At 54.8% G+C, this 24,953-nt stretch overlaps 1 protein-coding gene across 1 annotated transcript; it reads right to left on the bottom strand.

Moving 5' to 3' along the window:
* Positions 1–1,834: 1,834 nt before the first annotated feature.
* LOC119697887 (1-phosphatidylinositol 4,5-bisphosphate phosphodiesterase gamma-1-like) lies at positions 1,835–20,526 on the bottom strand. Its single transcript, XM_038129254.1, has 32 exons — positions 19,978–20,526; positions 14,272–14,421; positions 14,069–14,162; positions 13,915–13,962; positions 13,097–13,181; positions 12,886–12,966; positions 12,760–12,794; positions 12,252–12,324; positions 12,056–12,157; positions 11,857–11,975; positions 11,695–11,780; positions 11,387–11,507; positions 11,128–11,296; positions 10,817–10,936; positions 10,531–10,638; positions 10,249–10,436; positions 9,861–10,061; positions 9,622–9,741; positions 9,167–9,350; positions 8,819–8,896; positions 7,566–7,669; positions 7,265–7,361; positions 6,252–6,318; positions 5,801–5,964; positions 5,589–5,685; positions 5,259–5,483; positions 4,489–4,637; positions 4,176–4,290; positions 3,897–4,058; positions 3,196–3,284; positions 2,911–3,095; positions 1,835–2,830 (listed from the first exon to the last, which is right to left on the bottom strand). The coding sequence occupies exons 1-32, from the start codon at positions 20,195–20,197 to the stop codon at positions 2,779–2,781; spliced, it is 3,888 nt and encodes a 1,295-aa protein (XP_037985182.1). The 5' UTR covers positions 20,198–20,526; the 3' UTR covers positions 1,835–2,778.
* Between the last annotated feature and the right edge of the window lie 4,427 nt (positions 20,527–24,953).

Here is a 24,953-nt window from a genome sequence, read left to right as displayed (position 1 = left end):
GAAGCCTTATGGATCCCTGAATCTGCATCGCCATGGACCCAAGTCCCTGTTTATCGGGTGTGTGTGTGCCCATGGACCCAAATCCCAATGGATTCACATGTGTTTTCATGGACCCAAATCCCTGTGGATTCACGTGTATTTCCACAGTCCCAAAGCCCTATGGATCCTGGAGTGTGTGTCCCCATGGACCCAAATCCCAATGGATTCACATGTGTTTCCATGGACCCAAATCCCTATGGATCTGTGTGTGTCCTAATCGGCCCAAATCCCTATGGATTCGTGTGTGTCCCCATGGGTCAATGTCCTTATGGATCTGTGTGTGTCCCCATGGACGTGTGTTTTCATGGACCCAAATCCCAGTGGATTCACATATGTTTCCACAGTCCCAAAGCCCTATGGATCCTGGAGTGTGTCCCCATGGACTCAAATCCCTGTGGACTCGTGTGTATCATAATGGACCCAAATTCCAATGGATTCACATGTCTCTTCATGGGCCCAAATCCCTGTGGATTTGTGTGTGTCCCCATGGACCCAAATCCCTATGGATCCTGGAATGTGTGTCCCCATGGATCCAAGTCTGTGTATCTGGGGTGTCCATGGACCCAAATCCCTATGGATCTGTGAATCTTCGTCCCCCATGGGCCAATGTCCCTATGGATCTGTATGTTTCTCCATGGACCCAGATTCTAATGGGTTCACATATGTTTCCATGGACCCAAATCCCTGTGGATTCACATGTTTCCATGGTCCCAAATCCCAGTGGATCCTGGAGTGTGTGTCCCCATGGACCCAAATCCCTGTGGACTTGCATGTATCATAATGGACCTAAATTCTAATGGGCCTTTCCATGGGCCCAAATCCCTGTGGATTCATGTGTGTTTCCATGGACCCGAAGCCTTATGGATCCCTGAATCTGCATCGCCATGGACCCAAGTCCCTGTTTATCGGGTGTGTGTGTGCCCATGGACCCAAATCCCAATGGATTCACATGTGTTTTCATGGACCCAAATCCCTGTGGATTCACGTGTATTTCCACAGTCCCAAAGCCCTATGGATCCTGGAGTGTGTGTCCCCATGGACCCAAATCCCAATGGATTCACATGTGTTTCCATGGACCCAAATCCCTATGGATCTGTGTGTGTCCCCATGGACCCAAATCCCTATGGATTTGTGCGTGCCCCCATGGTGCCATGTCCCTGTGGATCTATGTGTGTATTCCCATGGCTCCAAATCTCTACATATCTGTAAACTTGTGTTCCCATCGACCAGTGCCCCTATGGATCCGTGTGTGTCCTAATGGACCCAAATCCCAATGGATCCACATGCATTTCCATGAACCCATGTCCCTGCGTCCTTATAAATCCATGTGTGTGTCTCCATGGACCCAAATCCCCATGGATCCATGTGTGTGTGTGTCCCCACGGCCCCACGGCCCTGTGTCTCTATGGATCCATGTGTGTCCCCATGTCCTTATGGATCCATGTGTATGTTCCCAAGGACCCAAATCCCTATGGACCCATGTGTGTCCCCATGGCATGGCCCTGTGATCCTGCATAGCTGTGTGTCCCCAGAGCCCTGTGCCCCCATGGCCTCATGCCCCCATGGCCATGTGTCCCCACAACCAATTCCATTGTCCCTGTGTCCCTCTGCCTTGTGTCCTTCCTGGGTGGCCCTGCCTGCCACAACACACCCCCAAGTGTCCCCACTGCTGCTGGGACAAGGGTGACACACTGGATCTGGGACTACCAAGCCACCTCCCAGGGGACATCCCCCACCCTGGGAACATCGAGGTGGCAGCAGAGCTGGGAGGGGACACCAGGTCACAGCAGCAGGGTATAAATATTGGCTAAATAGATTTATTTTCATACAAAGAATACACAGGTCCCCCCTGCCGGGACACCCCGACCCCAGGGGACACCCCAAGATGTCCCCAGCCACCGCCAGGCTGGCCACCACCTCAGCTGGCTTTACTGGCAGGATATGTCCCCATTCCCAGAGTTTGGTGACAACTCTGGATGTCACCTTGGGGACATCCCTGTCCCCTCTGGGGCCACCTTGCTGCCTGTATTTACCAGGTGCTTACTCAGGGCACTCTGTCACAGGCCACTCTGCCTTGTGGGACAGCCCCAGACTTGGTCCCCTGCTCCCTTGGTCCCATGCTGGGACACCTCTGGACATTCTGGGGTCCCCCTTGTGCCCTAATACTGTGGCTGGTACAGACACTCCCTCCCCCCACGCCGTATGTACACGCTGGATAAAAGAAGAAAATACAGGTATTTATAGCAGGGGAGCAAAACACCCCCCCTAACCCCCCCAAAAGTGTCCCCTGTGTCCCCATCCTGGTGCCTTACCACCAGCCAGTCCTGACACCTGTGCCCAGGATGGAGGTGGCTGGTCCTGCCCCATCCTGGGCTAGCTGGGCCCCTGTGCCTCAGTTTCCCCATCAGTCACGGGGCTGCCATTGGGTGGTGGGACATTGAGAACGTTGGGTGAGGAAGAGCCACTGTGGCCACCTCGTGGGGACAAGGATGCGGCCACGAGCCCCAGGGAACACTGGATGAAGCTGGAGGCACCTGGGATTGAAGCCAGAGCGTTCCACCTCCCGCCTCAACCCCGTCACAGGCACAGCCACCCAAGGTCCCCTTTCATCCCCGAATTTGTCACGCTGCTGTCACCCAGCCCTGGGCATGGTGGGAGGTCTGGATGTGGCCACCCCACCTCCCTTTGTGGCAGGAGAGGAGGTGGCTGGGGGAGCTCCTCAGCTCGAGTCCCTCCAGCTCAGCTGCGTTTGGTGACCATCTGCCGGTCCCTCTTCTTCTTCTCCATCAACCTGGTGGGGAGCAGAGTGGTGGCCTTAGGGACCCTCCCCCAAGAGGGACCTCCCGAAGCCACAGGGAGGGGACAACTCACTTGCGGTTGCGGACTTCAGTGAGCTCCATGAGCCGCTCCTGGGCTGCCCGGAGCTCATCCAGGCGCTGCTGGTAGCGGGAATCGCAGCCGTTGGTGCGCTCATAGCTGGAGACCTGGCTGGAGAGCTCGCTGGCACGGTCCCGGAGCTGCTGGATGGACGAGTAGAGGTTCTCTTCATCTTCCTCCTGCTCCAAAACAAGGGTGTGAGGCTGGTGTGGTGGGCAGGACACCCCAAAGAGTTGGTTCCTCTTGTTCCAGGTTTCCCAAGCCGCCTGGGCCACCTGCCTTGGCGTTGATGATTTCGATGTGGATGAGGAGGGAGGCGAGCTCCAGGTCCTCGGTGTAGCTGTTCTTCAACGGCACCGACCGGTAGCCTGGACACAACATCACAACACGAGCTCAGCACCACAGCAGGGTCCAAGCCCCTCACCATGGCCAGGACCCCAGGGAGATAATGATGATGATTGCAGGGGTTTGCACCAGAAGACCTTTAGAGGTCCCTTTCAACCCAAACCCTTCTAAGACTCCATGACTTAATGATGGAGGTCATGATGATGATGATGACAGTGAGGGGAAGTTGGACTCAATGACTTTTAGAGGTCCCTTCCAACCCAAACCCTTCCATGATTCCATGATCTATGACAGAGATGATAAAGATGATGGTTGAAGGGGATTTGGACCGGATGACCTTTAAAAGCCCCTTCCTACCCAAACCCTTCTATGATTCCATGACTCAGGGATGGAGATCATGATGATGACAATTGTGCAGGAGGGTTGCACTAGAAGATCTTTAAAGGTCCCTTCCAAACCAAATCCTTTTATGACTCCATGACTTAATCATGGAGATCATGATGATGATAATGATGGAGATAATGATGATTGCAGGGGGGTTGGATGAGATGACCTCTAAAGACCCCTTCCAACCCAAACCCTTCTGTGATTCCATGACTATGATGGAGATGATGATGATGATGGAAAGACCATACCTGTTTTGAGGCCCTTGACAGGGAAGGTGGCTTGTGCCAAGAAGTTGGGGTCACTGAACATGTCCTCCTCATACACCACGAAGCGGAGGAAGGCAAACTCGGGGTTATTGATATCGAAGACAAACTGCTTGAAGAGCCAGACGGGGTTGAAGCCGTTGTCAGCTGTGGGAGAGAGCACAAAACCTGGCCCCATCACCCACATGTCCTCTCAAGAGGACGACAGAGGGCAGAGTCAGGGTTGTCCCTAAGGGTGGAGACATCACCCGTGTGGTCTCTCACCTACGACATCCGTCTTGTTCTTGCTGTTGTCATACTCGGAGCCGCAAACCTCCACCTCCACGAAGGGGCACACGATGCTCCTCCCGTTCTTGGGCAGGTGCCGGGCACCGAGGATCTGTGGGAGAAAGGGGAGAAAGAAGAGGGTGAGGTCTGGCCACACTGGATGAAGAACTCCCAAGAGCAACAAGCTCCATGGAGCAAATATGTAGCCGGAACAAGTAAAAACCACTCCTGGTTGACCCAAAAACAAGGAAGGAGTTCCCATCTTGATGGTGACCACCTCGAGGTGGTCTTGCTGTCCTTGCACACTTGCCTGCAGCTGGACTGTGATGGGCTCCACAATCTTCAGGCTGTTCTTGTCGAAGGGGTCAAAGGTCTCGTCCCTCATGATGTCCGGCTGCAGGACGTAGCCGCTGCGGCCACCAAGCATGAAGAGCGCCTGGTTCAGCTGCATCGGTTTGTCTGTGGCCGTGGGGACAGAGCAGATCTGAATGTGGGGCTCAGGGACCTCCTCGAGGTCCTTGCTTAGAAGGTTCTACCCTGCAAACCCAACTAGGAGCCCCCAGTTGTGGTTGGAGGAGGGATGCAGCTGAGTTTTGCATGAATCACCCAAGGATTGCATGGAGATATCCCCATCAGGATGAGCACAAAGACTTGAGAGCATCCAAACCCCCCTTGTCCCCACAAGGATAAGGACAAAGGTTGGAGACATCTTTCAAACCACCCCCTGCATCCCCATCAGGATGAGACACAGGATGGAGAGCATCCAAACCACCTCCTGTGTCTCCATCAGGATGAGGACAAAGCTTGGAAAGATCATCCAAACCACCTCCTGTGTCTCCATCAGGGTGAGGACAAAGCTTGGAAAGATCATCCAAACCACCTCCTGTGTCTCCATCAGGGTGAGGACAAAGTTTGAAGAGCATCCAAACCACTCGTGCTCCCATGAGGATGGAGACAAAGGCTGGAGAGATCACCCAAACCACCTCCAACAAGACGACCCAGGGCAGAAGCATTGGGAATGGGAATTTTGGGACAACCTTCAGGGATGAGCCCAACAACAACCCCAGGAGCAGGATTTACCAGGCGTCTGGAAGTTGAGGGCCACAAGTTGGCTCCCACAGATCCACATGGGCAGTGGGTCGTAGTTGGAGGAGTCCAGGCGCTGTCCTTTGGGGTAGATGCGGCTCAGCTGGCGGCGGTTGTACTGCAGGAACTTCTTGCCCTTGCTGCGGTTGGCGTATTTCTCCGCCTTGGTCTCCGGGAAGGAGGACATGTCCCGGTAACACGCCTTGTCCGTGCCAATCTCTGCAAGCACCAAGTGGCCATCAGGGAAGGAATGAGACCTGGATAATTCTTCCCACCTGTCTCTTTCCACACTTCATGCCTTTATCCCACTTCTCCAGGACTTACTGTCCTCGTCGAACGGCACCGGCCGGCAATACACGACCAGCTCCGAGAGCTCCAGGGCGATCTTCTTCCTCCGCTCCATGATTTTCCCCTCTTGCATCTGCACCAGGAAAAACAGGAGCTGCAAGTCTTCCCCTAGACTCTTCCTTTGGAGATGTTAGGAACAATCTCCAAGAGAAAGGGACCATCCAGGCCCATCCTCTGCATCCCCTCACCCTGGCGTCGGCGTTCTGCGTGGCCTCCCGGATCTTGGCCACCCACTCGCTGAGTTCCTCCTGCGTGTCTGCGGCCACGTCCAGCGACTGGGCTGCGTGGGACATCTGCTGGGAATGGATGGTGAAGACAAATGGTTTGGAGCTCCTCCCGTCTTTGGAGATAACTATAAGGACATCAGAGGGGGGGCTTTACTTGAAGACATTCCCAACGGATGGCTCTGTGGAGCAAACGAAACCTCAGCGGTCCCGCTCCCAGGCCCCCACCAGCCCCTCCTGGCACCCCACCATCCATCAGGATCCTCCTCCTGTGAGGATCCCATTTTTTCCAATGTGTGGCTTCAGCTTTCCATACTGAAACACGCCCTTGGAATCAAGGGAAAATGTCCCCTGAATCATCTGGACATCCCAATTCCTCCAAATTTCCCCCAAATCCATAAGTAGGGACACTCACCGACGTGGCAGGATGGGACATCGATGAAGCCCTTCAGGAAGTTCCCCAGGGGGCTGTTTTCCGATGACTGCAAGAGAGGAAGGAAAAGGTAGAATGGGAGAGGCCTGTGGGTTACAAGCAGCCACCACCCACCCCTCCAAACTGGACAAATCTGAGGAAAAAAAGGGGAAAAACATCCAGGAGCATCACCCCAAGAGCTGGGTTGGAGTAGGTCCAGGAGCATCCCCCAGCCTCTGGATAAGGGTCTGGGCTGGTACAGGGCTGGGAACATCCTCCAGAGTCTGGATAAAGGTCTGGGTTGGAGCAGGATCAAGAGCATCCCCCAACTCTTGGGACCAGGAGCTCCGCCCAGATTCTGGAAAAGGGTCTGGGCTGGCGCAAGGCTGGGAGCAGCCTCCAGTTTCCAGGAAAGGATCCAAGCTGGAGTGTGGCCAAGATTATCACCCAGCCTCCAGACAGAGATCAGGGCTGGAACAGGACTGCAAGCATCCTCCAGCTTCTAATAAATTGCCTAAGTGGGAGTGGGGCCAAGAACCTCCCTCAGCCTCCAGATAAAAATCTGGACTGGAGCAGGAGCACGATCATCCCCCAGCCTCAGGGTAAGGGTCTGGGTTGGAGAGGACCAGGAGCATCCCTCAGCCACTGGATAGGGATCAGGGCTTGTACAAGGCTTGGAATACCCTGCAGCTTCCAGAAAAGGGTCCAAGCTGGAGTGGGGCTGGGAGCATCCCACAGCCTCTGGATAAAGATATGTGCTGGAAAAGGACCAGGAGCATTTCCCAGGTCCCAGAAATAGGTCCAGGTTGGAGTAGGGCCAGGAACATTCCCCAGGCTCTGGATAAGGGTCTAGGCTGGAGCAGAATCATGAGCATCCCCCAGCCTGTGGATAAGGATCCAAGGTGGAGCAGGATCGTGAGCATCTCGCAGCCTCAGGAAAAGGGTCTGGATTTGGTCAAGGCTCTTGGGAGCCTCCAGTGTCCTCGCTCCCAGGATCCCAGAGAGGTGGCACTCACAGCCTCATCCTGTTCCTGCGCCTGGGTGCCGACGATCTCCTCCACGTAGTTGGCTGGGAACCAGAGCTGCTTCTTGCCCCCGTAGTCCCCCCGCCACCTGCAAGGGGTGAGAGGATCAAGGCGAGCGGATAGATTTTGGGGAGGGGGGGACAGGGGTGTCCTTGCTGCATGCGGTGCCGGGGGGTGGTTGGAGAAGGGGTGGGGGGACAAAGAAGGAGGCTGAGTTAAAACCCGCTGTGGGAATACCCGGGGCCTCCCCTCCATCTCCCGCCCACGGTGACACCCAAGTGACCGCCCTCACCAGCCGCCGTCCTGCTTGTCCACGTTGTGGATGATGGCCTGCTTGCAGAATGACAGCTCGTCCTCCCGTTGTGCTTTGTAGTCATACAGAGCCTTCACCGTGCACTGGGGACACCAGGAAGAGGGACATGTGTGTCACCACCCAGCACCTGGTGCCCCACTCAGCCCAGCCCCTCGAGCCCCCATAGTGGAGTGTGGGGGATCCCGACCCTAAATCATGGCATCACAGGATGTTTGGGTGTTGGAATAGACCTTAAAGGTCATCACATTCCACCCATCCCACCATGGGCAGAGACACCTTCCACTAGATGCTCCAACCTGGCCTTGGGCACTTCCAGGGGAGGGGCCATCCACAGCTTCTCTATTCTGGTGTCTCACCACCCTCACAGTATAACACTATTTCCTAACATCTAACCTGAATTTCCTCCCTTTTGTATCCATAACTCCTTGACCTATCTGCTGTTCCTGACAAAAAGTCCCTCTCCAGCTTCCAAACTGCTCAGGGCAGTGGGATGAGTTAGAGGGGACAGGAGGGCTGGAGGCGCCTGTGGTCTTGCAAGATCAGCACATTCAGAGCAGATCAGGTTCCTTTTTGGGGATCCCCAGTGGTTTCTCCTGGTGCACTGAAGGGTTAATCCTCTGATATTACCACATGCCCTGGAAAAAACCCCTCTGGGTTAAGTTTTCCTGTGTGTGGTCTTACCTTGCTGCAAAGGGACCATTAAGGCAGCAGCAGTGCTGGACCATGGGAAAGGAACCTTAGGGCTCCAGACCAGCCTCTTCCAAGGTCAACTCCAAAATACGTCCAGCCACAAAAACCCCCAAGGATGGAGACTGAGTCATCTCCAAGAACAACCAAGTCCCAAAAACCTCTGAGGATGGAGACTGTACCACCTGGGAACTGACCCTAGACCTGCTTTTTAAGGGTTTCCAGTGCAAAGGGATTTTGTTGCTCTTGGGCAAACTTCTGCCAGGTCCCTGCTCCAGGCTGGGGTCTCTCCAGCCCTGTCCCCCACCACAATGTGACAATGATGTCACTGAAGCTCGGAATGTCCCCAAATGATGGTGATGTTGGCTGGGTCCAGCTCCAGCATCATTTGAGGGTCAAAGAAACGGAGCACAGCTCAACCATTTCTCTGGTCAGCGGTGCTGGGAGGTGTGGATCTGGGGGAGGGAGTGCCCAGGAACCCCAGCACTGGAATTGCCATATCCCACCACCCACCACCTCCCCAGGACACCAGCTTGGCCCCTTACCCTGGCCATTGGCATCTTGTTGGCCTCTACGTAGAAGTGGGGGGTCCGCACCTCATACAGGGCTCCATAGTCCAATTCCTGCAAGGAGAAATACCTGAGGGGGTCACCTGGGCGTGGGCAGGGGCTATGAGGGGGTGAGAGGAGGTTGAGTGGGATCTAATATCCCCTTGCAACCTGTTGGAAAAGGGGATTATGGTGGCGTTTTCATGCTGGGTGATGACAGTGGGACAAGCTTGGCCGGTTCTGGCTGGGCTCCAACCAAAACTCTGGAAGATGGTGGAGCTGAGGATGGGGCTTGGTTTCCTATGGCACGGAACCCCCACCATCCCCACTGCTGGGAGAACTCACAGTGGTGCCCATCTTCTCCAGGGTCTCCTCGTTGATGGGGTAGCGCAGCTTCATCTTGCGGTACAGGGGGTGCTTCTCATAGTAGCTGATGAGGTCCACGAGGCTCTCGAACTCGGCCGAGCTGCCCAGCATGAAGAGCCGCCCTTCCTGCTGGATGCGGCAGTGCTTGATCTTCCCCTCCGCCCTGGGGCCAGGAGAGACAGGAAAGGGATGGGTGAGGGGTGGGTGAATCCTGGCTCCATGATGGGGACAGGCGGGAGGTGATGCTTGGGAATGCCACCAAGGTGAACACCCCGAGGGTGTCGTGGAGAGGGTTTCCCTTTCATGACACCATCACGTGTCCCACCGTGTCACCACAGCAAAGCCCTACCACCTAGCTCGGGGTCACAACAGACAGGTTATCACAAATCCTCAGCTTAGCCAAGCCTAAGTTGCCTTGTGGTGGCCCCACTCACCGGAAGGAGATGGCGTAGGAGTTGGGCTCGCTGCGCTTCCGCACCAGGAATGCTCCGTCCCGCGGGACCCGCATCAGCATGTGCTCGGCCTGGAGACGCGTCAAGCTGGCGTGGTACCACCTGCCCAGGGAGAACATGGAGGCTGGGGGGCTGGCATCAGCCTCTCCACACCCTGCTGGGGCTGGAGGAGGCTGGTGGACCCATGGGGTTGAGGGGATGGGGATTGGAAAGATTCTCACTCTTTGCTCTCGTGGGCGTTGGGCTGGGGGACGGGGTCGGTGAGGCGCATCTCGAACTCGTTGCAGCGCAGCGGCACCTCCCGGTAGTGGCAGATGAGGCTGTAGAGGCTGTCAAAGACCAGGTTGTCCGTCAGGTAGAACTTGGTGGCCCCGGCCTCCTGCCTCGAGTGGATCCGGCAGTGCTGCACCCGGCTGGACCTCCTGCCATGGGAGTGGAGAAAGCCAAGTCAATCTGGGTCCACGTCTCCACCATCCTACATTTGGGGTCTACGAGCTGCACAAAAAGGTGACATTTCCCCCAAAAAAAGCCATTCCAGCCACCAAACCAGGCACCGACTGGAGGGTCACCCAGGGAGGGTGGATCCTGCCTCCCTGCTGGAGCTCCTACCAGAAGGAGAGGGTGTAGTCGCCCACGAAGGTCTCGCTCTCGCGCACCAGGAAGGTGCCGTCCTTGCCGCCTGTCTCGGTGCAGTACTCGTGCAGCAGCTTCTCCGCAATCTGTCGCCCGTCACGGCCACCCCCGAGCTTGCCGTGGAACCACTTCTCCGTGAAGTGCAGCTCGTTGTTGTTGAACTCCTGCAAGTTCATCCCAAAGTGGGTGTTGTCACCCTGTCACCCTCCCCACGGAGTTGTCGCCTCGCCCCGTGGGCGCGTCCCGCCCCTCACGCACCTCCTTCTGCTCCACCTCCTCTTCATCCTCGTTGAACTGGTAGCGGGATGTCTCCTCTGAGTAGTAAATCTTGTTGCTTGTCAGGACAAAATAATGAGGGCTCCAGGTCTAGGAAACAGGAAGAGCATCGGTGGGGTGAGGAAGAGGATGACACAGAAGGATGGAGCTTTGGGAAGGGGTTTTTAATCCCTTTCTTCCCTCTCACAGCATCGCAGTGGTCTAAGAGAGCCCATCCCAAACCCCACTGTCCAACAGATCCCACTCAGCCCCTGAGGGCCTCCCTTACGTGGTCAATGGGGTCTTCAAGGTAGAGAATTCCATTCTTGATGGAGTTGCTGATGTCGTTCTCTGAGTAACTGGCAGTGGAGACCTCCTCGTACAGGTTCCCTTCGACCAGTTTCTTGTGCTGGGGGACACCCAGGGAGGGGAGCTCAGTGGTGGCTATGGGTCACACTGACCTCCCAACCCTCAGGATCAACCTCCCACAGGTGTCTTCCCACCATCCCTTGTTCCCCTTGACCACCTCTTGGTGTAGAACCCAACACCATCTGTGTCCCTCCTGCCAAGAGGGGTTTTGGGGTTTTGCCTGCTCCACACCTTGATAAGGATTTTTTTCTTGAGCTGGGTGGGCGAGGGCAACTCATCGGCGTTGATGTCCACTGGCTTGGTGAGGAGCATGTCCCCAAAAACCTTCTTGAAGTGGCAGGCCATGTTCCTCTGCTGGACAATGCTGCAGTGGTCCTCGATGGAGAGGATGATGGGGAACCTGGAGCAAGCAGGTGGGAATGGTGGCCTCACATGAAGGTGAGGGAGAGGTTCCCAGAATTCAGAGATTGCTGGGGGAGCTGGGGCTTACTCAGAGGTGACGAAGGCGTGCTCCTTGATGGTGTGCAGCACATCCAGGAATTTGATCTTGGAGGTGAGCGTGTGGCCGTGGTAGATGATGGGGAGATCATCCGGGCCATCCCAGCAATCCACTGAGGAGGAAAACACCTTGGTTAATTCATGTTTGCCACCAACTACATGCCGGGAACCATTTTTTTGAGCACCCAAATGACAGGGAAAGATGCTCTGCCCTGGTGGCATGGGATGAGGGCAGGGAATGGTCTGTTTGATGGGACATGAGGGGTTCCAGGGTCCCTGTGAAGGGCTGGTGGGACTCACACTCGATACAGCGGCAGCCCATCCGCAGGCACCGGGCGTACGCCTCCAGGGAGGACTCACTGGAGAACTGGTCTCCTGTCAGGTACCTGCAGAGGAGAGACAAGGATGATGGGATGCTCACGGATGCCCCTGAGGAACGCCCATGCGGGGGAAATTCCTTACGTGTTGTGGGATGAGGAGATCCAGTACTGTGACAAGGGGTGGTTCATCTCCTCAGGCACCACACGCTCGTACTTAGCATCCATCACCATGTTTTCCTTGGAGAAGAGGTATGTGAGGAACTAGGGGGGGAGAAGCAGAGAGGTCAGAGCCTGATGGTGCCGGGGAGATCCTTGTGGGGACACTGTGTGGGGCCACCCACCTCATCCAGCTGGAAGGAGGGATCCGACGCTTCATTGGAGCTCTCCTTGAGGTAGGAGCACATGTAGTCCCGCACCACGCCCACGTCACTGGCCCAGGATTCCTGGGATACAAACATGGCTGTTGTTAGCGGGGGAACTGGGCTGGAGCATCCCATGTGGGTTCCTCAGGCTGCAGAGTTCTCAGGGAAGCCCCACCTTCTGGTCATGCAGCAGGAACTTCTGGAAGTCGTAGAGGGACACTTGGCACAGCTCAGGGCGGTCCACATTCCTGGGACAAGGAGCAGCCACCAGAAGGAATTGGGATAGATCCCATGGCAGAGTTGAGGCCCAGCTGCAGCTCAGCCTCCCCATGACCCCCATTCCCACCAGCCCCTCCACCCTGTGACTGGGAGAGGCCGGCACCAGCTGGAATGTTCGAGGATACTGGCAGGAGGGCAGGGTGACATGTCCCTACATCCCTGGCAGCCTCCCCATCTCCCATCCCTGCCCACCTCTTCTCCCATTCCTTCTCCTATCCTTGCTTCCATCCCAGCTCCCATCATTGCTTCCATCCCTTCTGCACCCGTATTCCCATCCTTTTTCCCATCACCATTCCCATCCCTTCTCCGATCCCCACTCTGCTCTGCCCCACAGCCTGGCTGTATTTCCCACTCTACGGATCCAACTCTTGGAATATTGATTGGGATGGGAGCTGGGAACTCACCGCAAGGGGAAGGAGAGCTCCAGCTGCTCAATGACCTGGAAGGCAGAGAAAGGGTCCAGGCTTAGCTGGAGGGGGACACTTCCCACCAGGATGAGGACATTTTGGAGGCCAAACCATGGATCTTACCGACTTCTGGGCATCAAACATCAGGTTTTTGTAGAACTGGATGAAGTGGGAGAAAGTCATCTCATTCCTGGCTTCCACTTCCTGTGGGAGACGGGGCTGGATGAGAGTGGGGCCACTAGATCGGAACCAGGGACACCACGGTGGCCCCAGCCCACGTGGGGCAGGTTGAAGAGCATCTCCCTCATAGCAGGGGTGTCCAGAGGGTCCTTACCACGAGTTTATCCCGCAGGAATCTCATGTTGGGAACGCGGTAGTTGACCTGGGGCAGCATTGCCTTCAGGTCCTTCACTGTGATGCTGCCAGAGGGAAAATCAGAGTCAGGGTACTGTCAGATCCCTGGATGAGTCTCAGCTCCCAGCACCAAGTGTCCCACCCCAAATCTTGGTGCCTGGCATAGGGATCCTACCCTCCTGGCCTGTGGAACCCTGTATTGGCACCGGACCCAGGGAAACTGTGGATATCTCATTCCAGGAGGTGTCCAAGGCCAGGTTGGATGGGGCTTGGAGCAACCTGGTCTAGTGGAATGTGGAACTAGATGATTTTTAATGTCCTTTCCAACCCAAACCATTCCATGATTCCATGTTTCTGCGATTAATTACGTGGTGTCTGGCACGAGTGTGAGAAAAGGGACAAGGAGAGGAAGTGCATCCAAGAACCAACTGGGCACTCCTAAGACATCATCCTACTTGGAGGTGATGCCCATTCCCATTCCTATAATAATTTAAGTCCACATTCCCTTAGTTTTGGAGTTTTCCTGTCTTGGGAAGATAATTATGGGCTGCATTAATGGCCTGGCCCCACTGGCACTGGTGAAGATGTGGCATCGGGGATGGGTCCCGGTGGTCCTCACAGTCACAAGGATGTGACCTGCACCCAGTCTCCCATTTTTGGTGTCCTCAAGCATCCCAAAAACCCTGGTGCTCCCTTGTCCCACAGACCTCACCCCCAGCCTGGCTCAACCTCCAGATTTGGGATGCAACAGGGGGAATATGGTTCTTTCCAGCTGAACCCATTGTGCTGCTGGCTCACCTGCCTTCCCTGGCCCGGTCCATCCCATCAAACTGCTTCCGTAGCCACCTGGGAAGAAAAGGATGGACAGAGAGTGCTCAATCCCAAAGAGCCCAGGGCAGGTTTTCTTCCCAAAACAGGGACCAGGACATAGGATCTGCTGGTCCTTCCTCACCTCTCGATCTGCAGTGGGGTCTGGGCTCTCTGGGTGTCAGCCACCAGCCAGTTGAGCCCCGTTATCCATAGGTTGATGTCCTCCTCGCAGAAAGCTGATGGAGGAAGAGGAGGGCGATGAGGTTGGGATGGGGATGATGGGATGTTGGGAAGGGGGTGAGACCCCAAGGATGGACACAGGGAATGGGGAGGGACCCAACGCACCGGCCACGCTGAGCGTCCGCAGCCTGAAGTCCATCCCGTAGAGGATGATGAAGCACATGGTGAAGTCCAGCTTGCGAGCGTCCTCGGGATAGCGCTCGAAATCCCGGGAATTTTTCCCCAGGCGGATCTCCTTGATCTCCCGAATGTCGACTGCGGGGAGAGAGGAACATGAAACTGTCCCCTGCCACCACAGCCTCATGTGAGTGGTTCAGGGAAGTGGGAACTCCAGGAGAACGTGTGTCCTCTGGAAAACCTTGTTGCCAGGATGGGATACCCTCAGGAATGTGTGATGGAATTATGGGTGCTGTGGCCACGTGTCTTTGAGGGTGACATTTCCCCAGCGTCCTCCAGTGATGTGTGATGGCACCATGAGTATGGCATGTCCATTTAGGGAACCATGTTCCCAGGATGGGATGTCCCTGTGGCACTGCCCACTGGAGTGGCATCAGGGTGCCATGGCCCTGCGTCCTCCAGGGATCTATGTCCCAGGATGTCCCCAGGACAGGGTGTCCCTGCAGTGCTGCTGCAGCTGAGTGCACCACCATGGATGCCATGGCCACATGTCCTCCAGGGAATCGTGTCCCCAGGATGGGGTATCTCCATGGCACTGCCCATTGGAGTGGGATGGCACCAGGGTGTCATAGCCTTGTGTCCTCCAGGGATCTGTGTCCCAGGATGTCCCCAGGATGAGGTCCTTGCAGTGCTCCTGCAGCTGAGTGACAGCACCACGGATGCCACGGCAAAGTCTCATCCAGGGAATCTGTGTCCCAAGGACAGGGTGTCCCTGCAGCCCTGCCTCGATGTGCCTGATGGCCCCCATCCCTGTGTGTCCTCCAGGAACTCGTGTCCCCAGGATGTGGCATCCCGAAAGCGCTGCCCACTCTTTTCCCAGCTTTGTGGCTGCCACGCATCCTCCAGGCTCATCCCACCCCATCCCAACCAGCAAATCTCCAGCCACCTTGTCCTCCCCAAGCCAGACCCTGCGCTGGGATAGGCTGAGCTCATGTTTTCCTTGGAGAACTCTTCCCAAAAGTGGCAATTTGGAGCCCCGGCAGCCGGGACCGCAGGGCGTTGCTTTCCTGCTGCTCTGCTCCCTCATTATCCCGCTAAATAAAGCTCCAACGGTGGCGGCAGGGCTGGGTTTCCGGACCACGCTCTTCCTCACTGCTACTCCACCAAGGGACATTTCCAATTTTCCCAGTGGACATATCCCACTGGGAGCAAGAATAATAACATAATATTAGGAACAACACACAAAATTGTTCTTGATACTACAACCATCACCCCCTGGGTAGGTTTGTCCTCTGGGAATGAGCCACCAACACCGGAAAGGGCTTTGTGTGACCCAGGGTGGCCAGACCACCTCGCCAGGGGTATTGTCCTGCCGAGGAAATGGGTCATTTCCCGGAGAATTTCCAGCCCGGCTGCGTTTCCGATGTGGTGGTGGGGAAGGCTGCAGACGTGCCTTGGTGGAAACCCTCGGCTGAATCCAAAGGGGGGATCCAAAGGGGAAAGAAAAGCTGAATGCGGGGAGGAATAAGGGATGGGGGAGGAATCGGGCTGATTAAGCAAGAAAAGAGGGGAAGAATAGTTTTTCTTGGCGGAAAAGGTCCAGAAAACAGTGGAGGCTTTATCCAGCTTTCTTTTGCTGGATGACCGCAAGCCAAATTTCATGGATCAGGGTGGGATTTTAGCACAAGTGACACAGAGGAGCTCTGCACCCCAGCACGAGCTTTGTTTTGGGACAAGACCTCAAGAAACTTCGTTGTAACTGAATGGCTCCTGTGGCTCGGAGCAAAGTCTCTTCCATAAGAACAGGCAGATTTTGGGAATAAAAATGGGTTTATAGGTTAACAAGCAGCCACTGGACCACAAACCTGCCCATCCAGAGGATGCCAGGGAGCAGTGAGAAGCCAGTGGCTACCATGGCTTTGCTAACAAGTTGCAATGCTGTTACTCCTTGGATTTAACTCCTCCAGGGTCTGGCCTTGCACCCGAACTCTGGGTGCTGTTCATAATCCCGGGATGGTTTGTGTTGGAAGGAGCCTTAAAGCTCATCTCATTCCAACCCCTGCCATAGGTAGGAACACCTTCCACTAGACCAGGGTGCTCCAAGTCCTGGCCTTGGACGCTTCCAGGGATCCAGGAGCAGCCACAGCTTCTCTGAGCAATCTGTGCCAGGGCCTCACAACCCTCACAAGGAAGAATTTCTTCCCAATATTCCATCTAATCCTGACCTCTGGCAGTGGGAAGCCATGCCCTGTGTCCTGTCCCTCCATCCCTCATCCCAAGTCCCTCCCCAACTCCTTCTCCAACTTTCTTGGAGCCCCTTTAAGGCACTGGAAGGGGCTCTGAGGTCTCCCTGGATCCTTCTCTTCTCCAGGCTGGACATTCCCAGCTCTCCTTGCCTGGCTCCAGAGCAGAGGGGCTCCATCCCTTGGAGCATCTCCATGGCTTCCTCTGGATCACTCCAGCATCTCCATCCTGCTGTTGGACCCCAGAGCTGGAGGCAGCTCTGCAGGTGGGGGTCTCACCTGAGCAAGGCAGAGGGGCAGAATTCCCATTTTCCTGCTGCCTACGCTGTGGGATGACCCGAGGACATGGGGAATTTCTGGGCTGCCAGCAGCAGTTTTTCATCCACCAACACCCTGAAATCCTTCTCCCCCAGGGCAAATAGCCCATTCCCATGAAAAAAACAGGGGAAAAGGGAGCGGCGAGGGGCTGCACAATACACCCGAGCAGCAGCTTCCTGGAAACCACATCTGCAGCGGATTTGCCTCGATCCTGTCAGAACTCTGTCTCCAAACTCCTCCCCGCATTGTCTCCATTGTCCTGGGCGATTAAAACACTCTGGAAGTCGGTTCCAGCTGCGAAAATCCCTTTTCTTTTCTAATGCAAAGCGAGCAGCGTGGTGCAAAAAAAAAAAAAGATTTGGAATGGTGGGGAGATAATGGAGGAGCAGGTTCTGCCCAGTGGGATTTTAGGGATGCTGAGAGCCTGGGAGATTTTTTTTCAGGCATTAGGAGGGAAGAAAAAGGGTTGGAGGGAATGGTTGTGCTGGGAATTCCTGCTGGCCTGGGCACCTGGGTCATCCCTTCTTGCAGGATGTGGCAGCTCAGACCCTCCTGGACAAGGGAAATTGGAAGATCATATCCTGCCGGGATCCAGTGGTGTGGTTTAAAACCTGGAATAAAGTATTTCCTCCTTGTCCAACACTGATAAATCCCAACTGGATTTTCTCCTCCCAAGAAAGTCCTAATTGCAATTATTTGCCATTAACAAGGCTGGGAGGTGTCATCAAACCACCCCTCCGAAATCCTCTTGGATTTTTCACTCTGCCTTTGTCGCCCTTTCCTTTAATTTTTTGTAAAGATCCTTTTTTGGGGGCTGTTTTCCACCAGATTCCTTATGCTGGGAACTGGGGTCTGCTGAGGGCAACGAGCTGGAAGCCCTCCAGGATGAGGTTTATTTTGGAGGCCATGCTCCAGGCATTCCCAGGCATGGACACGATCCCAGGCATGGACACATGGACACGTGTCCAGAGGCTGCTTAACAAAGCGTGTAATTATCCTGGGGGTCCAGGGGAGAGCCAGGATCCGTGTCCTGGCCCTGACAGCCCCTAACAGAGACATCAGCACTTCCCACTAATCCCTCTCCAAGCAGGCTGCTGGCTTGAAGGGGGGGATTTAAAATGGTCTGGGCAGGCGTGAGTTCAGGGAGATCCCAATACTTCCATAAAATCACAGAGAGTGGGAAGAGAGGGATGGACCAGGGGGTGAGGATGCTCCAGCCCAGCACCAGGATGGGGATTTTTCCCACTCCAGACTAGGAAAAGTGAATGGTGGGATGGGATGGCAGGATTGCACATTTCCAGAAGGACTTTCATCCTTTTTTAATCCTTCTGGATGACCTTGGAGGATGCCTACTCATTCCCATGGGGGAGATGGAGCTGTTGTATGGGAAAAGACAGATCCTAAGGCTCCGGAGGGGAAACTGAGGCACAGCATCTGAGCAACCTGAGATCCTGACCTGGCAGTGCACGGAGCTTCCGGAAAAAACAAGGAGCTGGAAATGCATTATTTCCGTGACTGGATAACAAGTTCCTCTCCATGAGGACCTAAAATACGTCTCCAAAACTGGGTGCCCTTCCTCCCATCACCTTCTTCTCCCACAGATCTGCTTCTGTATCCATAAGGTCTGGAAAAGCACAGATCCTGCTCATGCAGGAGTGCTCAGCTCTGAGTGCCACCCTCCTTTTCCTGGCTCAAAGCTGGAATTTCACCTTGGGATCAGCACCTCCAAGCAGGAGCTGAAGCTTCCAGGGGATTTTTCTGGATCTTGCACAGAATCAGCAGTAGGTGGTGATTTTTGTGTGTGTGGGGGGGGTCATTGGTGATTTTGGAGGAGCCTCTCCAGGAAAAAGGTACCTCCCAAACCTCCGGGATGGGTTTTGCCGTCACCCAGGTGAGGTGATATCCCAAAACTGAATTCCTTCCCTGCACAGGGATGTGGGATGAGGTGATGGTGTAGCTCCACAGCACCCCAATCCCAGGTTCCATCAACTGGATTTTTTTAGCTCAATTAAAGCTTTGAGGTAATGAGCACCAAGACATGGAGCCCTAACAATTCCCACTGTTGGGAGAACATCCCAGCAACCTCCTAACCACCGGTGAATCCACATGAAAGGGTGATTTTTACGTATGCTCCAGTGGGGTCTTGGGGTTAAAAAAAACACCATGAGCAGGAACAGGGATGGCCATTCTTTTCCCTCTTTGCCAGGGAGGATATAAATCCCTAGGGATGAAACAGAAGCAGCTTGATCCCACAGAACAACTTCCAAGGTGGGATGGAGGAGGTGAGGGATGCTCAGCCCAGCAGCTCCTGCTTTTTATGGGAATCACCCCGTGGCCAGGCACCCTGACAAGGTAGGATACTCCATAGGGGTGAATATCCCACAGCGGTAGGACATTCCATAGGGGGTGAACATCCCACCGTGGCAGGACATTCCCCTGTGGCCAGGAATTCCACAACCAGTCACCCCACCATGGTAGAACACACCACCACATCCAGGCACCCCACAAACAGTCACCCCACCACTGTAGGACATCCCACCAAGACTAAGCACCCTGTAACGAGTTACTCCACCATGGAAGGACATCCCACCACATCCAGGCACCCCACAACCAGTCACCCCACCATGGAAGGACATCCCACCACAGCCAGGAACCACACAGTCAGGCACCGCAGCACAGCGGAACCTCCTGACATGGCCACAAACCCCACGGGCAGTCTCCCCGTGGCAGGACATCCCAACACAACCACGAATCCCACAACCAGTTACCCCAGCACTGTAGGACACCCCAACAGACCCAGGCACCCCACAACCAATTACCCCACCACTGCAGGACATGCCACAAAACCCAGGCACCCCGACACATCCAGGCACCCCACAATCAGTCCCCCCACTACAGTAGGGCATCCCAACACATCCAAGCACCCCACAACCTCTTTTACCCCACTGTGGCAGGACACCCCAAGACGCCCAGAACACCCCCAGCCAGTCACCCCAATACAGCTCAGCATCCCAGCAGCACATCCCCAGCCCCCCAACACCGCTGCCACTGATACTCGCTTGCCCCCCCAATCCTCTCAGTTCCCCCCAATCCTCCCTGTCCCCCCAATCCTCCCTGTCCCCCCGATACTCACTGTCCCCCTCCACCTTCTCGGGCGTCCGGCTCCAGATGATCTGGCGCGTCTCCAGCTTCACCTGGAAGGTCCTTCTCTCCGGCCTCTGCGACTTCTTCTGGTAGAACAAGGTGAGCACGGTGCCCATCTCCAGGCAGCGCAGGATCCTGCCCATGTCCCCCGGCTCCATCCTGGTGTCCTCCAAGAAGCCATTGACGCTGTTGTGCCTGGCCATGGACATCTTCACTGCTCGGCCATCGCCCGGCGGAGCCGCACAGCCGGGATTGTCTCATGCAGGAGAGGACGGAACCAAAGGGCCGAAAGCTTCCCCCTGGGGATTTTCTAGGATCGCCCCGGGCGTGGGTTTCCTCTACGGACGAGCGGAGCACGGCCAGGACACGCAGCCGGGATTGGCGACAGCAGGGAGGAAAAGGCCGGGCTGGAGGTACCGTGACCTTCGTGTCACCAAGGCTGGATCCGGCCCTGGCGCTGGGAAAAGACAACGCCGGCCTTGCTCGCGGATGAGTTTTTGGATGTGGGGAGGGAAAAAAAATCCAGCCCCACCAAAAAAAAAAAAAAAAAAAAAAAAAAAAAAAAAAAAAAAAAAAAAGCCAAGTCACCCCAAAAGTGATGGTGGTGAGGTGGCAAAAAAATCTTCCTCCCTCTCCCCGGCCTCCGGGCCGAGCGGGGCCGGGGTTGGGAATGGGGTGTCGAGAGGTGTTTGGGAAAGGTTTGGGGAGCAGCGGGATGGCGGTGGGAAGGGATGTGGGATGCGGGGTCGGGGTGGTCGGTGGTGGGTGGGGAGGTGGGATGGGGGGAGAAGGGGAGGGGGTTCCCACCGTCCGCCCGCCCGCCGCCCCTTTTTTTTTTTTCCCTGCTGCTCCTTAATTTCGGGCTGATGAAATGGACGCCCGGAGGAAACTGCAATCACACATGGCCGGAAAGAGATCAGAAAGGAATTTAAAAAAAAAAAAAAAAAAAAAAAAAAAAAAAAGGATCTTGGAGAAAGGAAAATGCGAGCCGGGGGAGGGGGGCGGGAGTGGTGTGTGTGTGTGTGTGTGGAAAAGATGGCTGAGGGTGACATCTAGAGGAATTCCAGATGGGAATCGCATTTGGGGTGTGGGGAGGTATCCCAGCACAGGGTGGGGCTGCCTGGGTGGAAAAGTGGGGGGATTTTTTGTGAAAAAAGGGGTTAAAGGAAAGCAGCTGCCGTGGGTTTTGTTCCTGGCTGTCCTTGCTGTGACGCTGAGCTGGGAATGAAGCTCCAGGAGGGATCGGGATTGGAGTCACTTCTGTCATGAGTTTTGTCCAGACTCAGCTCGATGGGAAGGGGATGGGATGGGGAGGGTGGGGAAGGAACATATGGAGAGAGGGGGGGAAGGCAGCAGGGCACAGAGATTGGTGTCACAGCCCTTGTTTTGTCCCTTTGATGGATCCTGGATGGGAAAAGACCAGCTGGTGCTCTGGGAATTGTACAGGGACTTGGGGAAGGCAGAGGGCAAGGGGGGACCAGGGGCATGCAGGGTAGGCAGGGAATTCCTTCCTGGCTCCAGGCTTTGGGAATTTGGACCAGGAGGGGATTTTTGTGATGCTGGGCTCTCCTGGGGAATATTTAGGATCCTAGTGATGGAGGCTACAGGAGATGCTGATCCAGTGATGGACGCTCAAGAACTTGGGGATCCCAGTGATGGAGGTTCAGGAATCCAGAGATCCATGTCCCAGGCTCATCCCACAGTGTAGGCAGGAGGAAAAGAGGGAATTCTGCCCCTCTGCCTTGCTCAGGTGAGACCCCACCTGTAGAGCTTCCTCCAGCTCTGGGGTCCAAGAGCAGGAGGATGTGGAACTGCTGGAGCAAATCCACAGGAGGCCATGGAAATGCTCCAAGGGATGGAGCCCCTCTGCTCTGGAGCCAGGCTGGGAGAGCTGGGAATGTCCAGCCTGGAGAAGAGAAGGATCCAGGGAGACCTGAGATCTCCTTCCAGTGCTGGAAGGGACTCCAGGAGAGCTGGAGAGGGACTTGGGACAAGGGGCGGAGTGCCAGGACACAGGGAATGGCTTCCCACTGCCAGAGGGCAGGGATAGATGGGATATTGGGAAGGAATTATTCCCTAGGAGGGTGGTAAAGCCTGGAATGGAATTTCCAGAGTAGCTGTGGCTGAACCTAGATCCCTGGATCCCAGGAAGTGTCCAAGGCCAGGTTGGATGGGGCTTGGAGCAATCTGGGATAGTGGAAGGTGTCCCTGCCCGTGGCAGGGGTTTGGAACTGGATGCCCTTGAAAAATCCCTTCCAATCCAAATTGTTTTGTGATTCCATGACTCCAGTAGGGCTTGATGGCCATGGAGCAGGTTTGCACCACCTGGCAGTGGCTCAGTGAGGATTGGGATATTTAGGATTTTACCCCCATGAAGGTTGGAATTCCAGAGAGAGAGAGAGAGAGAGAGAGATATCTCTATCTTTCCACTGGCTGCCTGCAAATCTCCATTTTCCCAAAGAACTTGGGGACATACAGGGTGGAAAGGAGATCGTGAAGGGATTTTATTTTCCTTGGTTTATCCATGAATTAACTTCTGTTTCCCCCCTCCTCTGGAGCAGAATAAGCTTTTGTTCAGGGCAATAAGCTGCAGAGATAGTGGCTGCTTGTGTTTATGTTTCCCATTTCCAGGCAAATCCCATTTCAGAGCCCCCCTGAACACCAGGCTGGGAACTGAACATCCCAATTGGAGCGAGCTGCAGTGGATGGAGGATCAGAATAGAAGATTGTTTTTCCACATGGGGCTGAGCAGCCGGGGTTTTGGCTTCTGATGTCCATCCAAAACACGTGGGTGGGGAAGGAATGCTCTGTTTTCAGTCAGCAATGGAATCACTGGTTTAATTTTAGCCTCTCCAGAGCAAAGCTTGAAGAAAGGAGTTCCCAGAGGCTGGAGGCTGGAAGAGGAGCTGGAGTCTCCATGTGGCCCTCAGGAATAGTGGTGTGCCCCCAAACTGGTGCTTCTGAGCACCAAAAATTCATGGAACTTCTTAAAAACCTGGATGTGACTCATCTGTGCAGGTCAGGAGAAGCGTTGGGAAAGCGTGGAGCTGTTGGGAGGACAAGGAGAAGCCATGGATGTGCCAAGCTCCATCCAAAGGTGCCCCACCAATACACAGGGAGCTCCAGTGGGTGAAATGTCAGGAAAAATTGGTCCCAGGAGGAATCAAGCAAGTTGAATTCCCTCTGTGACTTTTGGATGTGCATCAACCTCTGTTTTGCTGAGTGGTGCTGCCCACAGAACTCCAGAGATCCAGCTGGGAGAGGAACCAGGTGAAACAAAAACCCAGAAAGGTCTCAAAAATTCATCTCCTTCTTCCTGAATATCCTTCCCTCTCATCCAGGGCTTGCAAAGGAGCATCTGATGGCGCTTTCCCCTCAGCTTGTCCAGCAAAAGCCACGGCTCAAATTGTCAGGAAGTTTGCTGCCCCTCTCTCTGGTGCTGTTGAGAAATTTCCTGAAACCAAAAGGATTTGCAAATGGTTTTTGACAGCAACACTGGAGCGGCAGGTCCTGCAAGGTAGGAATTTTGCAATGGCAGCTGGTGGTGTAGCTGCATTAAATTGGGATAAAACCAGATCCCTGGATGGCCACATGCTCCTGGGAAGAGCTCTGCTGGACAGTGCTGAACATCCAAACCGTATTCCCAATCCAAATATTTACAATTGGCAGCGTATGGATTTTTTCCCAACCTTTCCAAGCAGGGAAAAGTCCAAGGCCCAAGCACTTGGGGCGCAAAGTCCTCTCCCCTTCACAGCTGAAGTTGGATCAATACAGATGTTTTCACATGAACAAATATTTTTGGGAATTCTGCCTGGTGGATTGATTCAATCCCTCGGAATTGGCAAGGGAAGAGCCCTGTTTCCATTGCCAGGCTATAGTGGAGTCTTGTCAGAATCATGGGATGGTTTGGGTTGGAAGGAACCTTCAAATTCATCCAGTTTCACCCCTTGCCTTGGGCAGGGACACCTTCCACTATCCCAGGTTGCTCCAAGCCTCATCCAGCCTGGCCTTGGACACTTCCACAGATGGGGAAGTATCCACAGATTCTCTGGGAATTCCATCCCAGCCCCTCACCACCCTCCAAGGGAGGAATTTCTTCCCAAAATCCCATCTATCCCTGCCCTCTGGCAGTGGGAAGCCATTCCCTGTGTCCTGTCTGACTGACTCCAGTCCCTTGTCCCAAGTCCCTCTCCAGCTCTCCTGGAGCCCCTTCCGGCACTGGAAGAGACTCTGAGGTCTCCCTGGATCTTTCCCTTCTTCAGGCTGGACATTCCCAGCTCTCCCAGCCTGGTTCCAGAGCAGAGGGGCTCCAGCCCTTGGAGCATCTCCAGGGTCTCCTCTGGACTCACTCCAGCATCTCCACATCCTTCTGCTGTTGGGGACCCCAGAGCTGGGTCCTACAAAGGAAACTCATCTTGCCATGGGATGTCACAGCCCCCACGATCCCATTCCCCCAGAGAGCAGAGGATTTACGACATTTTTGGATTAATTGATTAGTAGCTGAGGTTTTTGATCCATGGTTGGTCCTTCTGGGCCTCCATGGAATTGCCAAATGAGCCATCCTGGATTCAGTGGGTGAACATAGAGGAGAAAGAAGAGGATTTGCTCTCCGTCCCCTCTTGAAATACCTTGGAAAATAATTCCTACTGGGAATGACAATGACATGGTAGCACAGAGATCATCCCTCTGGTTTCTCCCTTTCCCAAACACGTGGATTCAGGCCTGTGTGCAGCTCCTGCCCTGGCAGTGCCACTGGAGGCAAGAAACATCCCCAAAAACCAGACACCACAACAAAAAAACCAGCACCTACTCGATAAATGACAGCAGCTTTTCCTTTAGGATCCTGCAGCCATTTTTTTCTCCCATTCCTGACATTTTCCTCTCTGTTTTCCATCTAATCCAGGAGACATCTCCTTCCCTTGAGCCCCGCTCTGGAGTCTTGCTGTTATCAGCAAAAAAAAATGT

Source organism: Motacilla alba, chromosome 2 (assembly GCF_015832195.1).
Source record: "Motacilla alba alba isolate MOTALB_02 chromosome 2, Motacilla_alba_V1.0_pri, whole genome shotgun sequence".
In the NCBI taxonomy this organism is placed as follows: domain Eukaryota; kingdom Metazoa; phylum Chordata; class Aves; order Passeriformes; family Motacillidae; genus Motacilla; species Motacilla alba.
This window is presented reverse-complemented; position numbering and strand designations above follow the sequence as displayed.